At 44.2% G+C, this 17782-nt stretch overlaps 1 protein-coding gene across 1 annotated transcript; it reads right to left on the reverse strand.

Moving 5' to 3' along the window:
- Positions 1 to 11333: 11333 nt before the first annotated feature.
- On the reverse strand, positions 11334 to 12441 carry LOC105522284 (olfactory receptor 51D1). Its single transcript, XM_011956736.1, has one exon. It carries the CDS (start codon positions 12418 to 12420, stop codon positions 11404 to 11406), a length of 1017 nt encoding a protein of 338 aa, XP_011812126.1. The 5' UTR covers positions 12421 to 12441; the 3' UTR covers positions 11334 to 11403.
- Between the last annotated feature and the right edge of the window lie 5341 nt (positions 12442 to 17782).

A 17782-nucleotide genomic window follows, 5' to 3' on the forward strand; every position in this document is an offset into this window, starting at 1 on the left:
GTTGTCGAAACTGGAAAGTTGAAGAGATCAAGGAACCCACAGATTTAGTGTCTGGTGAAGGTCTGTTTCCTGTTCTTAGAGTGCACTCTTCTTGCTGTAACCTCATGTGGCAAAGGAGGCAAAGGAGTTCTATGGAGTCTGCTTTATAGGAAACTTACCCTATTTATCACCATTTCAATCTTAAAGATTGAATTGATGATATTCAACTCACAATTCATATTCTATTTTATTATGATAAATAGTAATCCAATAAAAAACTGACACTAAATTAACCCTGAACTCTAACTCTACATTACCTTCTTGTCCAAATGACCACCCAAAGTTTTACATTTGTCCAGACTACTCAGTTTTTTCAAAAAAAGAATGATGGCTATAGTGGATACCACTGGTGTCCCAGCCAGATCCCATTCACAAAGCCAGTGCAACCATCTCCCATCTACAATGAGCACTGAGTCCTAAGGGCTCACAGCTCCCCTTCTTTCCAGAGGATTGTCCTTGGTCAAATGGGAGGCACCTCACCCAGGAGGCTACACTGTGCTCCCATGATGCACATCTAGAGAGAGGCCAGTGGCTGCCTGACATAAGGGGTACCAAAGGCCAGCCCCATTGCCTCTGGGTGCAGCAAACACTTTGATGCAGTTTGTACTTCAGAGCTTCCCAAGGAACCAGCCAGAGGCTTGTCTCCAGTTGAAACCACAGCCCTGCTTCGCTTTCTTCCCCTGTGCTACCACGATTCCCTCCTTCTTCTTCTCATGGCAATGTACTCCCTCAATATGTCATTTGGACAAGAACTCCCACCTCAGGTTCTGCTTCTAGGAGACCCACCCAATCCAAGAGAGTGAGAGTGATACAACTAGAATACAAACCCTGAGGGATGATGGCATTAGAAGCACTGGAGGCATAATCAATCCTATAGCAGAATTGTCTGCAAAGTAACTGAAACTGACTATAAAAATGATTTGATATTACTGAGGTGGGAAATGTGAGACTTGGGTCATCTCAGATTGTATGTCTCTGTTAAGAGTGAACTGATTCCCTCCCTCCCTCCCTTTCTTTCCTGCATCTACAAATATTCATGTGCTCCTACTATACAGTAGCCCTTATCTGAAATGCTTGAAACCGGAAGTGTTTCTGATTTGGGATTTTTTTTTTTTTTTGTATTTTGGAATATTTGCATTGTACATACCCAGATCAGCATCCCTAATGCAAAAATAGGAAATTTGAAATGCTACAGTGAGCATTCTCTTTGAATGCTCAAAAAGTTTTAGATTTTGGAGCATTTCAGATTTTGGATGTTTGGATTAGTGATATTCAACCTGTATTTATTAGATCATGTATATTGTAGTTTTTAAATTGATTTGGCCCTTGAAAGTTTGAGAGCTGGGGTAGGGTTTTCTGCATGGGTTACCAGAAAGCAGCTGAGTATAAGTCAGAGTTCATGGCCAGCATCAGGAGAGGTTCCGTGGGCTCAGGCTGTGTCATGAATCTTTGTACCAGCATCAAGCGGTCACCCAGAGGTTTCCTCAGACCAGACAGAAATTAGTGGGAAAACAATGGGAGCATGAATAGTAGAATAGAGGGTGAGAGGGTTTAATTCAATCTGCTGGGAAGGGAAGGTTTAAGGCAGACAAACCATATTTAACCTAGAACTTCAGGCAAAGAGGCCAAAGTCATCAACGTCCCTTCTCGCTACTGCAGCTTCTCTGCAGCATGTGGCACCGGGAGCAGTTTCCTCCTTCTTAGAGATTCTCCCTCTCCTTCCTGCTGCTCCTCGGCTCTCTCTAATCACTAATTATTGGTTTCATTTCTGGATCTTCACTCTCCTCTCCAAAATTGTATCTTCAGTGCTCTTCTTCTTCCATACTCTCTTCCTGGGCCATCTCATCCCCTTCAGTAAATCCATTTTTGTTGTACAAACAATTGATCCCCAAATCTATTTAATGAATTCTGAATTCTCTTTGGTAATCCAGGTTCATAATTCTGGAGACTTACTAAAAGGGTTCGCCTGATCATCTTTCAAGCACATCAAACTCTCCATGTTCAAAAAACAAACTCTCTCAGAGGCAGTATTATATAGCCATTGAGACTATGAGCTTTGAAATCAATCTTGCATTCTAAAACCAGTCTAAAACCTCTAGAGCTGTGTGATCTGGGGTAAATCATTTAACCTTTCTAAGCCTCAGCATCCTCATCATTAAAATGATTGTAAGAGTCCCTGCCTAATAGGGGGTCAATGTGAACATTAAATGAGATGATAAATGTAAAGCACTTAACACAATACCTCACACATAGTAAGTATGCAAAAAATAATATCTGTTGCTGTTAACCATTTTCCTCCAGTGTTTCTTTTTTTCTGTTATGGGGGCCTGAACCATCATACAAACCAGGTTCTCTGATCCTGACTGCCACACCTCTAGGGTAACCTTCCTCATCCACAAAACCCCAACAATCTAACCAGATGAAACCAGTTCACTCCCTATTATTTTTAAAAATACCCTTGAAACTCCAAGTTGATTCTAGAATAAAGACTAAACTTCTTATGACATGGCTAAAGGTCTGTCTTTCATCACCCGGTCCTGGGTTCCTCCCTCACCACTCCTCACCATGATCCCTATGATCCAGCCACACTGGAGTTCATGCTATTTCACAAACATAGGGCCTTGATTCCCATGACTCTGTGTCTTTCTGTCTTTTTTACTTCTCATCCCCTTGTCAAGAAAAACTGTTCCTCACAGATCTTCCTCCTTGACTTCCCGCACTCATTTTTCACATCCTGGCTTACTGTCTCTCTCCCATGCTACTTTTCCTAAGCCTCTTTTACCTAGGCATAATTAAATGTTTACTGTTCTGTGCTCAAAAAGAACATTATTTAGGTCTTTTTAAATACATACATGGGCTCTTGATTTACCTTCTTCATAATAGTAACTATAATTATTGCTATATTTTCCCCTGAATTATGAGCTCCTGAACACCAGGAACCTTATTATATTTATTAATTGTTTAGTTAATGTTTGTGGAAGAAGAAAATGAGTTTTATCAACAGGAGAGTCTCTTAGTATACATCTAGTGAGGGTAACACAGCCAAAGGCATAGATAAGACTGCCTATTATCTGAACTAGAGAGACTTTTGAGAAGGATGAGATAATGTTTGGAAGGTCAGTGCAGAGTAATTTTAATTTTATAAAAATAATCTTTAGGGTCAAACAGAAAAGTCCTTTCTTACCCAAGGAGCCAGATGGCCAGAGAAATATATATATATATATTTATAATATATAATATAATAAATGTTTTATATATATATATGTATGTGTACACACACACACACACACACACACACACACACAAAAGAGCAGCTGCAAGGTCTTGGTCCTAATAAATGCAAAGTGGACATGCAGCACAATTTGTCTTAAGAACAGGATAGACCTAAGATCCCTCACCTGGAGACATTGGCAAGAAGGCTCTGGTACTCCCGAGGGTCAGATATCAATACCATCCACCAGTTTCACATCAACAGACATAGCAGAGCAGGTTGATACTCAGGATTTTTAAAACATGCTGTCTTAGGAAATACACTGGGAAAGCATTCTGGCTGGGCATATGCAACACTATTGCCTCTGAAGGTAGAGTGATGTGGTGAGCACAATCCTGGGGCTTAGAACACAAGTCTTGGCGCTAAATGTAGTGAATAATAATAACTGCACAGTGCTGCCATGAAATTGTATGAGATACAGCATGTCTAAAGGAATTGTAAAAACTAAATCAGAGTACACATAGTGCATTGTTTTCCACAAAAATGAGTAACAAGGCCTCTGAAAATGTATGAAATTTCATATACTTTTTAATTCCACAAATTTGTCCCTTAATCACCACTCAGCCGCTATGTACACACTCATACACACACATATTTACTAGCAGTCAATTTCTCACAATAGCAAGACTGGGTACTGATATAAAGATACCAGAAATCAAAAAAAGGAAGATTCATCTGGTCTGGGAGGGAGGTGCCTAGGTAGTATAAAATGGGCAGCTATCGCTGGGGCTGAAATATCAGGCTGGACCCCAGAAGACTACAGCAGGAGAGAAATGAAGCGATGGAGAAGGAGCCAGCCAGAGACCTCAAGTGCCACCCTTCAGACTGACCAGCCCTGAAGACTCCCAATGTTCAACAGTCCCTCCATGAGACAGGCAGAGGGACCAGATGACTTCCAGATGGCCTTCCAGCTTGAGCAGCTGTTAGTAATTAAAACTCAGTGAAATGGTTTTGAGCTCTGGAGGAAGTTGGAACTAAATTTTTTGAAAATAAGGCACAATCAAGAAAAAATAAACTAACAAAGCACTTTTTTTTTTTTTAGAAAGCCCACACACTGCTCTAATCCCCAAGGAATAGCCCTGTGCTGAGATTTTCTGTGAATAAGTTGAACTATTTTAGTAAGTCCCAGGAATGTTTCTTGGGGAACTATGAAGGACGTCTTAGCCTTTTCTCAGGAATAGGGGAACAGGAGCTCCCAGCTGTAAAGACTGGAAATCCACATGGAGGCCTTCAGTCCTCTTCCTTCCTTCCCCCAGGGCTTCAGAACTCTGTCTCCTAATGCCAGCCCAGCCCCCCTCACCAGCCCATCCTCACATTCTTCCCTAGAACTCCTTCTCATAGACCCATGGAAAAGCAGTCAGAGTGGTAGACCAGACAGCAGGAGAGAAATGAAGGGATGGAGCGGGAGCCAGCCAGAGAGCCCAAGTGCCACCCTTCAGACTGGCCAGCCCTGAAGCATCCCAGTGTTCCACAGTCCCTCCACAAGACAGGCAGAGGGACCAGATGACTTCCAGATGGTCTTCCAGCTTGAGCAGCTGTTAGTAGTCAGAACTCAGTGAGGGGTACCATTAGCCTATTAGCCCTATCTCTTCTGACCCAAGAGAAAAATGAGGTCACCTTTAAACCTGATTTTTTTGTTTTTATAATATGAATATGGATTATTGAGCACCTACAAAATGACAGAAATTATACAGTGTCATCTGTATAAATATTATCTCTAAGCTTGGGACAGCTCTGCAGAAGGTGAGGGCATTTAATTCAATCTGCTGGGAAGGGAAGGTTTAAGGCAGAGAAACCATGATTAACCTAGAACTTCAGGCAAAGGGGCCAAAGTCATTAACATCCCTTCTCGCTGCACCATGGATCCTCTCTGTATTATGGGTGAGTACTGTGGATCCTTTCTATATTATGGGTGAGAAAACTGAGGCTCCAAGACATTAAATAACATAACCAAAGTTTAACAGGTGACTGGCAATGCAGAAACTTAACCTAGGTAGTCTCATACCAAGGCCTATCCACTTTCCCTCATTCTAGGCTGCCTTTAATTTTGCTGCACCTTCTGAAAGCTAATAAAATCCACCCAAAGGGCGAGATATAAGAAGGGCTTGGTAAGTAGCACAGCTACCCTCATTATACTCTTAGAAGGGAAACCAAGAGGGCTGCAAAGAGGACTCTTCTACACTGGAACTTGGGGCACTCACCTCCTCTTTCAGCCCTAACTCCAAAGGCTGTGACATGGGTAGGCCCCACAATGGAGATTAAAAGGCTTGTCCTCTACCAAGTATTTCCTTATTGTCTAATTAGAGCCTCTCATCAACCTGTCAAGCAGGTATCATTAATCCCATTTGACAGATAAGGATGTTGAGGGTTAGTTAGAGCCCTTAGTGCTAAATCTATTGCTTTACAATATGCCAAGCTACTGCCCTACCCCTCTCCATGTCTTCTCAAGAAGGGACTTTGCTTTGTAAGCACTATTTCAATATTAATCTCCCAGGAATCCAACACCGAGGACCCATGAATCCAGGGGCCCCTCTTGGACTCAGGACACATGACCAGCTCTCCCCACTAAGGTTCAGTGTGGAAGGAGAACAAGGAGGAGATTCATTGTCACTGTCATTATATGAGCTAAACACACAGAATGTTTCATGCCCAGAGCAATGGAATGGGGGCCTCTGGTGCTGCTGTCTGCCTCTGGGAATATTTAGAAAAGAATGTCCTTGGAGAGAAGCCCGGACATACCTGGGAGCCTCTGGCTCCTATTCCCAGGCACAGAGAGGGAAGGCAGACCTCAGGGGCAATGCTGAGGCTGGCAAGGACTGGAGGAGCTTGCCAATTGATACTTAAATAGAGTCCCTTCCCTAACATTTTGTGAAGGTAGTAGCCCCAAAATTACTTCCACTCAAATTATCTGCATCCACTGTGCCCCACACCTTGCTTGTATTTAATAAAGCAGATGAACTCTTGCAAGATGTTGGCTACTCTTCTTAAAATGGCCAAGATGAAAATGGAAAGATGAGAGAGAGCAATTTCTAACTCCCAGAAAGCAAAGTGAGCCCTTACCCAACCCTGCTCACTCAAGTCAGCCTGACCACCTAAAATCACCTCTAGGCAGAGTTCCTAGGGTTCAGGTCTCTGCTCCTCCACTTCCTGAGTAGGACCAGATAAGTGTTCTAAAGATCTGCAAAGCTGCACCTAGTTACCAGTTCCCTTTAGAGCTACTCTGGCTGCAAGCAAATGTAAGGCAAGGGAAATGCCCAAAGTGGGATTTTGATCAGTGCACTCATTTTTTCAACAATCACTGATGGACTTCTGTGCCAGACTCCGCTGAGTACTAGAGATATAGTTCCAGCCTTCCAAGGGTGGGGAGAAATTGAGACAAACATGCAGCCATCACAGCACATTATGATAAATTCTGGGGAAAGGGTGAGCAAAAGGGCCTCAGAAGCAAAGACAACAATAGCTCAGCGAGCTTTTTAGCCTCCAAGGGCTTCCCTGAGGAGGTGACATCTGATCCATGACTGCAGGACCTGCTGCAGGCAGGTAATGGGGCAATGGCACAGGCAGTTAATGGGGTGGGGGCACAGCAGCATTCAGTTAGACAACAAAAACATATTGAGTGTCAAAAACTGGAGAGAAACAGTAGATAAATCAGACAAGATGATGGCTTTTATGGAGCTCATATAACAAGAGGCCAATAATGAGAAGTAAGTAAACAAAATTTCAGATGAAGATATGGGCACGAAAGACAAGACAGACTGATAGGACAGAGAAAGATGGGTGCAGGACACTTATACTGGAGACAGGAGTCAGAAGAAACCTCTCTTAAGGATGTGACATGTGATGAGAAAACACCAGCCATTCTAAGATCCAGGGAAAGTGCATTCCAACCGGGGGAGACAGCAAGAGAAAAGGGTCCCCCAGTAAGAATGATATTGGGGAATTCATGGAACGAAAAGAAGGTCAAGGTGGCCAGAGCATCAAGAGCACAAGAGAGTTTGAGAAGGTGAGGTGAGAGGAGGGCAAGGACCTCATCAGGTAACAGGGTCTTGCAGGATATGGCAAGCAGCTTTGGTTTAATTCTGAGTGACGGGGGGAATTTCAGCAACAGACCTGATCTAGTTTGTTTTTAAAAGTACATGCTGGCTAATACAAAGAGCCAGAGAGAAAGAGAACAGATCTTGTTTGGAAAGCTGAAAGTGACTTAGTGTAGCTGGGGTAAAGAGTACAAGGCAAGGGGTGCTGCCATGTGGACACTAATCTACTTTTTAAATGGGCTGAAGACTGAATCCTGATCCTAGACACAGACCAAGCTGAGATCGGAGCCCCAGGAAGATTACTAAGTCCCAGTCTCAGCCACAGCCTGACTCCTGATGTACAGCATAGAATGAGCCGAGCCTCACTCAGAGCCCCACCTCCACCCCAGCTGCAGCCTGATCCCCAGTTATAGACTGAGCTTCAACCACGTTCACCCTGTTCACACACTAAACCCCAACCCAACCCCAGTGCATCCCCAGTCTAACCCCAGCCCAGCCTATCCTCTGTCCTCATTCACATCAGTCCCTGCCAGCCTCTAGATGGGCATACTAGTAAACTAATCGCTGAAAAACTGTTTGAAAACTACCCTTAGGCTACCTCCAACACCTACATGCTTCTGTTCATCGCACAAACATAGAGATCACTAAGGCTGCCCGTTCTTTGAGTCAGGGGCTTCCTACACATCTCCCACTTCTGGTTCTTCACAGCCTGGCTTCTCATGCACTCAGCGAGTCTAACAGGAGACCCCTAGCTGCAAGTAACCCATGCACCTGGACATGCCCCTGGCCTCCTGCACTCACCTCAACTGTATGAAGGAACGTGGGACCCCCTTTGTCCAGTCTTCCTCCAGAAGAGGTCTGGCAGGCTGCACTGAAATACAGCCTCTCTGTCTCCGCCTACTTCCTTGGACCTCCCTGGTCAGGGTTATTTATTCTCTGCCTCACCCCCTCCCTCCTTCTGCTTCTTCCTGCAAGGTAGGACAGAATGCTGTCCAAACGGTACATCAGCAGGTACCCCTCACTAGCCCACTGTGGTTCTGGACTGCTTCTCAGCTTCCGTGCCCTGGGAGGATATGCCTGGGGGTATGGGGAGGAGGGGCAATGAGGAAAGGGGTCTCTAGAGTCCTCCCCGATGGGCCGCTGGGATCCTCATGCCAACTCCCAATGTGAAGTTAGATAGGGAAAGTGAGTAGAAAAAAGCTAGAAGAAACTCATTAGTAGCCAGCGTCTTCGTGAGGGTCTTTCTCCAAGTCTCTTCTCAGATTTATCAAACTCAAACAGGAGAATGGTAAAGGAAGTTTGCAGAGACACTCCACAGTTAAGTGTCAGTCCATTTCCATCCTGAAGTGTTCTTTCTGTCCTGCCTTCTCTCCTTTGGTGGACCCTGTTTAGGTTCTTGCTGAGCGTGGAATCCACTGGGTCCATCCTCCTTTCCCCAAAGCCCTAGGGCCACATCTTTTTTTGTCTCCCAGGCTCTGATCCCTGGGTCTGGCTAACTTATAACCAAGGCCCCCAGGGACAGTACCTCTGCCATCCACTGTCTGGCCTTGGATTACTGAACTTCTGGCTGAGGACAGAGGACATGGTTTCTTTAACCCTCCCTACCCCCAACACCAGGCATGTAAGACCAATGACATCTGGTTTGTCTCTTAAGGGCAAAAATAGTCAGAGAACATTTTAGAGAGTTAGAGAACAATTTGAATGTAAAACTAAATACTTCATATTTTGAAATAAGCAAAAACTACATCTATAAGTAGAACAACATGATTTTTAGTTGCTCTCTCCTTATTTTTTACTGATCAGTTTCACAACTGTAAGTTTTAAATTCAGAACACAGGACATGCTAACTCAAGCTATGCTAAAATAGATAATGGCAAACCAGACCATTCTAACTCAGAGCACATCAAAATTACTGGTGACAAGAGCTTCTGGTGCCTACAGAGCCTGTAGCCTGACACTTGCTATCAGAACCCCGGAGCCATCTCTGCTGCCTCCATTAACCTCATTAACTCAGACATGGAAAAGACTTTAAAAAATACCAAAGGGACTTCTACTTCCATTCAATATGGAGTAACAGTGAGACATGTGGAAGGGCAGTGAGACATGAGACAAGATGAATAATGAGGTGAATGCTACAGTTTTTCAGCTTCCTGCCTTAAGGGAGTTTCCATGTGGCAACAGAAGGGAGACTGACTGGCTTCCCCTCCACCCTTGCTTTCCCAGAGGGACTAGGAGAAACTTCCTACAACCAAGGCTTTTTTTTTTTTTTTTTTCTCTGAGACAGAGTCTCGCTCTATCACCAGGCTGGAGTGCAGTGGCACTATCTCAGCTCACTGCAACCTCCGCCTCCCGGGTTCAAGTTATTCTCCTGCCTCAGCCTCCCAACTAGCCGGGACTATAGGCACACACCACCACACCCAGCTAATTGTTGTATTTTTAGTACAGATGGGGAACCGAGGCCTTTTATACATGCTTGACAGACCAGCCAAAACGGGAAGGGAGAGGTGAGCATACCACGACCTGCTATTGAGGCAGGAGGGCAGGGTTTAGGGAGGCCATTGCCTCAGATAGCAGAGGCAGGAAAGGTGGAAAGAGGTAACAAAAGCCCTTGAAATCTTTGTGTTCAGGATGAAGGTGTGGTCTGGCCTGTGAAAACGTGGAGCGAGGAAACACCATGTTTCCTTTCATTCCCACAGACTGATCTATCACCCAGGCTGACCCCAGGCTGAGAAACTGGGCATCTTAGAGTCATATCTCTCAACTTTGGAAATTATTTCTGCTGCTCACAGCCAGACTTCTGCAGTCTCCCTCTTCCATTCCAAGATACACGCAGACACCACACATCAGTCAATGCTCAGAAATACAGATGCTGTTCCCACTCTTGTATCACACAATACACACCCAACACACAAAGAAAGTTTGCCTTAAAACATATATACCAGACATATGCACTAAAATGCCATCAGTACCAACAATATGCACACAGAATTCAGACATACATTTCACCAACTTACAACTAATAACACAGATACTGCACAAAATGGTTTTACATCACAAATATTATGCACAGTAGACATATGCCCAAACACGCTGAAAGATACAGGCATCACAATACTACACATTCCACACACTCATGCACCACATTCACATATTACAAACATGAAGAAAAGGTAGTGGCAGCATTTTTACCAGATACACATAAAGGTACTGCCCACCATACAGATACAGACACCAGCATTCTCACATAGACACATATATATACCAACTAACAGATACCACAGAAATACAAATGTTCAATCAGAGACACGACTCATGAAACATACATGTGCCAGGACATAGCTACCACACTCACCAGGACGCAGCCGGTATGTATTCCATGTGTACAGTCTCTCACATACACACACACTGAAAAGCACATGTATCCACAGAACACACCCACACATTCACACCCACAACCAGAATACGTGGCACCCTTATGGACAAATAGTCATATAGAGTCACACAGATGCAAATTGGCAGATTTCTGAAATCTGCCAACACACCCTCCGGCATACAGAAACTTAAACATTGCATGTGAGCTGCCTCTTGTCTTGTTGCTGTCTCTCCAGTTACTATTCCCCAAGTGCCTTCATTAACTCCTGATTATGGCTGGGTAACCACTTTAGGGTATTTGCAATAACTTTTATAGTCCATGCAAATTCACCAACATGGGCACATGGGGGCAAGAACATTAAAATCATACTTCAAGACTGGAATGAATCATGAGGTGTGATCTTTATAGCCTCCCCATGTCAAAACTAGATGTATTTTCTAGCTGAGAGAGAAGGAGAAGGCAAGACCACCATAGCAGAGGGACTAGGGCGATCATTCTCCAGGATGTCCGGACAGGGTCATAAGTTCAGTACCGACACATTCCTGGAGACAGAATACATGACCTACTTAAATTGCTGGAAGAAGACAGCACAATAGGTTTGATGCTTTATCACCAAGGCATTCAACAGGATCCTAATATTACCATCTTCCATAGTAGTAGTAGTAGAAGTGAAACACTAGGGTGTCTCACTTGCCACCTTGTGAGAACATACAGAGGACCCTTGAACGGATCTCTTTGGTCTTGGCTCCATAGACAAGGGGGTTGACTATAGGTGGTAGCAGCAAGTAGGTGTTAGCCATAACTACATGGAGCAGGGAGGTGGGACCACCCAGCCTATGCACCACTGAGAGTCCAATCAGGGGTACATAGAAGACCAGAACAGCACAGAGGTGGGAGATGCAGGTGTTGAAAGCCTTGAATGCCGCCACCCAAGGGGACAGCTCCAAAACAGCCCACAGGATGAGGATGTATGAGAAGCCAATGAAGCGGGAGTCCACACCCATGACTGAAAGGATGATGAAGAGTCTACAAACTACATTGACCTTGGTGTCAGTACAGTACAGCTTTATAATATCTTGGTGCAGACAGAAGGAGCGTGTGACAGTATGTGTTTGGCAGTAGGGCAACTGCTTCAGGATGAAGGGCAGAGGGAAGAAGAATACAAACCCCCTGGTCAGGGCCGCTAGTCCAATCTTGGCCACAGTACAACCTGTCAGCACAGAAGCATGGCACAGTGGGTGGCAAATGGCCACAAAGCGGTCAAAAGCCATGGCCAGCAGGACAGCTGACTCCATGGCTAACAGAGCATGGATAAGGAACATCTGGGCCAGGCAAATGTTGAACTCGATCTCCTGGATACCCATCAGGAAAAGGCTGGCCATCTTGGGCATGGTGATAGAGGAGAGGACTAGGTCAATAGTGGAAAGCATGGCCAGGAAGAGGTACATGGGCTCATGCAGATGCTTCTCCACGCGAATGGTGAGGACAATGGTCAGGTTACCCAAGGTGACTAAGGCATACATAAAACATAGTGGGAAAGCCAGCCAAAAGTGTATGGTAGGCCCCAGGCCAGGGATACTCACCAGAAGGAAGTATGCAGGATGGACCAGAGTTCCATTTGAAGTGGCTGTGACAGGGACCAAGAGCTGGGGCTTCTGCATCCCAAATCCAGGGTCTAGGAAAAGGAAAAGTAGAAACATCATTCAATTGTGGCTCAGAGGAGAGAAAGGACTGATGAGGAAAAGGCACTGGAGTGGTGACAGTAGCAAACAGGACTAAGTCATCCTAGTAATTCTGAACCCTAGTCTCTCTCTGCTCTGATTCTCCTTATGTACAACTTCCTCGACACCTTGAGCCTTACCCTGACCCTCCAAGGCCCCAGTGCTGCACAAGCAGGTTCTATTACTGTCCAATGAATCTCAGTGTGTAAAACATATAAGACAGTCCTGCATCTTCAGAGCTGATGTTGCTGCCCAGGCCACTGCTGTTAGCCTCTTCTCATCAGAGTAGACTTGTAGGATTGCTTAGAACGGTCCACACTGACCAGCTCTTCTGATGTATGCTGGGGTTAGGGTGGGTCTGGGTTCAGATTTAGAGGCTCAGTCTATAGCTGCCTTTAAGACCTATTATAATCTAATTTAAGATAGGGAGCAGGGGCTCAGTCCGGAATGAGATTTCAAGAGAGGTTTGTGTTTAGGCCTGAATACCATTTCTCAAACTTTCCTGATAGAATCATCTAAAGTAATTGAAAACACCATCCCTCCAGGGCCTGCTCCAGGCCCAGAAAACCAGAATTGCCAGGGGAGGGTTTTGGAAATCTTTTTAAAAAACAATAAGCCCTTTCCCCTAGGAAATTTGTACTTTAAATCAGAGAATTTTGGGAAAGTTGTTCTGGTGTTCTTGGGGACAGGGAGGTGAATGAAGATGGACTATCATTTCCATTTCCAGCTCCCAAACAAACAATAAACAGCATCTACCATCAGGATCTCTCAATCCCCAGGTGACAGTCAGTCCCAACTTGTGCTCAGCAAGAAAAGCATGTCATGGAAATCAGATGCAGCTGAGATACGAAAAGAAAATCAGCCAGTGCTGCTGCTGTTACTCCACAGTGTTCACAGGTACACCCCTCCCTCCACCTACTCTCCCTGGTGATCACACAACGTCCCAGGCTCAACTTCTTTCTCTCCACAGACCAGCCTGTTCTAAGCCTGTGTCCTGAGATTCAGCCATATAACCTACCACCTCCTTGATATTTCTACCTGGATAGCCTATGGGCCTCCCACTCTTCTTGCCTCTAACAGGGACCCCTTTCAAACCTGTTCCTGATCTTAGAGAATACTACTGCCCAGGACCCAGGTCACCCAAGTCAGGGCAGCTGGTCTCATCTTGACCCCTCTCCTCTTTTGCCCCACATGCAATTCAGCTTTTCCAAATAATCTATTAGGGCCGTTCCTCTTACTTAATACACCTCCTCCCAACTTCATTATATTATCCACTCTGCCCTGATTATAAAAAGAACCTTCCAACTTACCTCCCTGCCTCAAAACCTAGTCTATTCCAAACCACCTTCCACACCACTGCCATCTAAACAGTAAAACTGGACACATCGGGCTCCTGCTGAGCAAGTTATAAGTGATTCCCATAGCCTTCCAGAAAAGTGAGAACTAGAACTCCACAGTGTGCAGACAAGGCCCTTCACAGTGTTCCTCTAACTCAACTCTCCAGCCCAGCTTCAGTTTCCTTCTTCATTATCAATCACCACCAACACGCCCACCACCACAACAAACACGTGCACATACACACACAAATACACATTCACACACATTTTTTTCCTGGTAAAGTAATTCCCCTTGCCTTGCTTAAGTGAAGAGTAGGAGGTAGGAACTGAGGAGTCCTGTCCTGGGGGACAAAGGATAGGCAAAGCTTGGAATGGGTCTCACAGGCTTGAAGAAATTCCTCTGTGTAAGAACAAGGTCCAGGAACCCGGCTACTGTAAGCTGGAAAAGGTGTACGCTGGAAGTCCTCGCCAAACAGCCAAGCTGACTGATCAAGGCCCGGCTTCCTTACGCAATGAGCCCTCTGTGCCTGTCTCTGCGGACCTTCCCGTTGCCTCCACTCCCTGGGCTGAGCCTGGCGCACTCACCATCAGTGCTTCCCCAGCGCATGGAGGCCGCCCAAATATAGCTTCTCTGGGGCCCCTCGGGAGTGTGAGGAGTGATGGAGAGTGAACGAGTAGTGTCTCCCTGGCACTGACGCTCCGCTCAGACGCCCAAGGAAAGCTGAGCCTTGACTCCTGCCCAAAGGGACTGAGCTCCGCCACAGCTCAGGAGACTAGAGGGAGGCTGTGTCGTGGGGCGGAAAGGAGAAGAGGAATAACGGGGCTGGAAGAGAGTTGCTGCTGGAATGGAGGGGTGGGCACTCAGCAGAAAGCACGCAGACAGGGTTACCAGCGCTCCGAACACACTAACTACCCCAGGGGATCGGAGCTGTGTCAGGGACTCTCGCTTCTTCATGCTGCCACCTTGTGATCGCATAGGGGATCTGCAGCCTCGTGGCCGTCCCTGGGCAATGGCTCTGAGGATGATGCCTTTAAGGACCAAGAACCCAACTGACTCTAGCATCTGAACTCCTTCCACTCACTACTTGACGCTGCCTCTTAGCTCTCCCTCTCACCCTCTCAAGCCCACCCTTTCTTCCTTGGGTCACTAATCATAGATGTCCTTCCAGAAATGAGTCTGTGTGGCATATTTATTTGAATATGGGGCTCTAGAAGGAAATAGACTTGGGCCCACCCATTTATTACTAGTATGACTACTATAACCATTTAACGTGAAAGCATTTAATGTGAAAAGCAAAATGAGATACTAGCAAGTCTCCAGTGAATGTCTGTGTTCATTATTATTAGTCAAAACAAATGGAAGAGCCAATGATGTAGGAAATCAAGTGCCACAAAAGACAGAGGAAAAACATATTGAGAAGGAAAATTGGTCAGCAGTTCAGAAAGCTGCTGAGAGGTCAAGTAGTGAAAAGACTGAAATCAAAGGTCACTGGCTACCTGGATAACAGGGTGGAGGGTGGAATCTTGAATGCAGCAGTGTGAGGAATGTGTTAGGAAGATATGAAGAGAGTAGATGTAGACAACCCTTTTAAGATATTTGTATGTGAACAGAGGAGTGAAATGGACAATACTAGGAGGATTTATAGCTCCATAGAGATTTTAAAATGTGTATTTTGGAACTAGAAGAGTCTAAATGTCAACAGGATGGAGTTGATAGAGAGGCTCCTTGTCCTTTACTCCTCACATTACTGGTAGCTATGGCACAGGAAGACAATCTGTCTTCCTCCTCTATATAGTAACCATGAGTAATCTTACTTTGTCCAATAGCTTTCATCACCCAAGCAGGCCAGACCAATCTCCTAAACTCCAAATATGGTGAAGTCTATTGGACATAGGTGTCCTTCAGACACCTCAAACTCAGCACCTAACTCATTATTTCTAAGCTCATTGATTTCATTATCAACTAAGCTCATCATCTCTGGTCTTCAGTCTGGACCCCACTCCCTGTCTGTTTTATGTTCCCTGTCATATAAATCACTCCATTGGCCATGTTAAAAATTTAGAAGTAATCATCCCTGCCTTCTCCCCATCTCTCTCTCTCACCTTCCTCCCCAACCACATCCAGTCACCAAGTTCTCTTTATTTTATCTACTAGATATCTATTTTGTGAATCTGATTATCTTTCTCCATCTTTTTTGCCTTTTCTTCATTCCAAGCCAAGACAATCTTTTGCCTAGATTCTGGTCAGACTCACTGAAGAACTTTCCTATCAATCTGTTGTCTGTGCTGTGGCCAGTGTGATCTTCCAAACACAAATCAGTTCATGGCGATTCTCCATTGCCTTTAGAATGAACAGTTGAATTCCCCATTGCCTGTAGAATGAACACACTCCTGAACCCAGCTCATAGGAACTCCATAAACCATCTCAGTGCAATTCTCCATCCCCATCTCCAACCATTTTACCTCCCTTTTTGCATACATAAGTCCTATTGGACCCAAAATATTTCCACATCTTCAATGTGCCATGCTCTCTCTCACCCTTCAGCCTTCACATATATTTTTCCCCTGGAAACATTCATCCCATTCCCAGTTTTAATTCTTAGCCTTTTCTGTTTAAACATCCTTGCTTAGAAAGACTTTTCTTGACCCCTAATCTTGGTAGGACCTCTTTACTCTTTTTCTCTTTGTTTTACTGATAGCATTTAATGTTGTGATATTATTTTTCATACTTATGAACATATCTTCATATCTTTGTAGGGATGGTGGGCAGTAATGTGTATGTATAAAAGGAAACATGCACAGAGTCCTCTTCTATCCATTCTTAAGGCAAAAATTATTGGTCTCATTGATCTGCACTCATACCTCACAAGTCTATTACTTCAATTGAGGCATTCTTAATGGGCAGTCCTCTTAAATTATTAGTAATATTAATAACATTATGTACCTAGTTGGCATAATTTCCACAGGCACTTTTCAAGCATTCATTTTTTTTCTCTTTTCATGATATTAAGAATGGATCTTATTAGGGTGGCCCACAATATGACTTTAAAAATAATAGTTTTCCCTGTACTTATGTTTCAATATTTTTTGAAGGAAAGAAGGGAGGAAAAATCACTCAATGTAAATGGAATGCTAAAAGGGCCAAGGGATAATGGAGAGCTTTGGCCAAACATACACTCACAGCTTAGGAGATCCTAAAACGTATGAACTTGCCTAATTCGACAGCCCCATATCATGACACCTCAACTCTCCCTCAATATGGCCCCATGTTGGCATCCTCCTAGTTCCTTAAATAAAGTTCTATATCTGTACACCTCCTTCCAAGCATTTACTCAAATGCTTGTTTTATCTGGAATGATCAACCTCTTTGTTTCCCTCCTCTGAAACATAACATTTCTTTAGTTTCTGTTTTAGGTGCTATTTCTATAAGAAAGTCTTTCCTGTAAGAAGATGTTTTCTTGTTTCTGTAGTATCCAAATTTCATTTTCAGATGACCAATGCCATTGTTTTTTGTTACGAGATAATGATATGTGTGTCACACACAAAGCCTTACAACCTCCCATGAAAAAAAGAGTGTAATTGTACCTAAAGATAAAAATGATTCCTTGTGTTAATAACGTGTTATAAGGCAAGAAAAAGAAACATGGTATGAGAGTTAGAAAATGAAATTAGTCATTATTTGTAGATTAGTGATTGTATATGTAGAAAATCCAGAAGACTCTATAGATAAGTTATTAGAAATGAGTATGTAAAGATTGCTGAATACGTCAACTTACAAAATTCCACCATATTTGTTTATAAAATTTTTTAAGCATTTACAATAACAGAAAAATCAGATGTCTAAGAGTAAATCTAACAAAGAATGTAGAGAATCTCTGCACAGAAAACCACAAAGCATCCTTAAAAGAAACTGAAGAAGAGGGGGCGGAGCAAGATGGCCGAATAGGAACAGCTGCAGTCTCCAACTCCCAGCGCGAAGGACACAGAAGACCGGTGATTTCTGCATT

The sequence above is a fragment of the Colobus angolensis genome, unplaced genomic scaffold, assembly GCF_000951035.1.
Source record: "Colobus angolensis palliatus isolate OR3802 unplaced genomic scaffold, Cang.pa_1.0 Scaffold424, whole genome shotgun sequence".
Lineage (NCBI taxonomy): Eukaryota > Metazoa > Chordata > Mammalia > Primates > Cercopithecidae > Colobus > Colobus angolensis.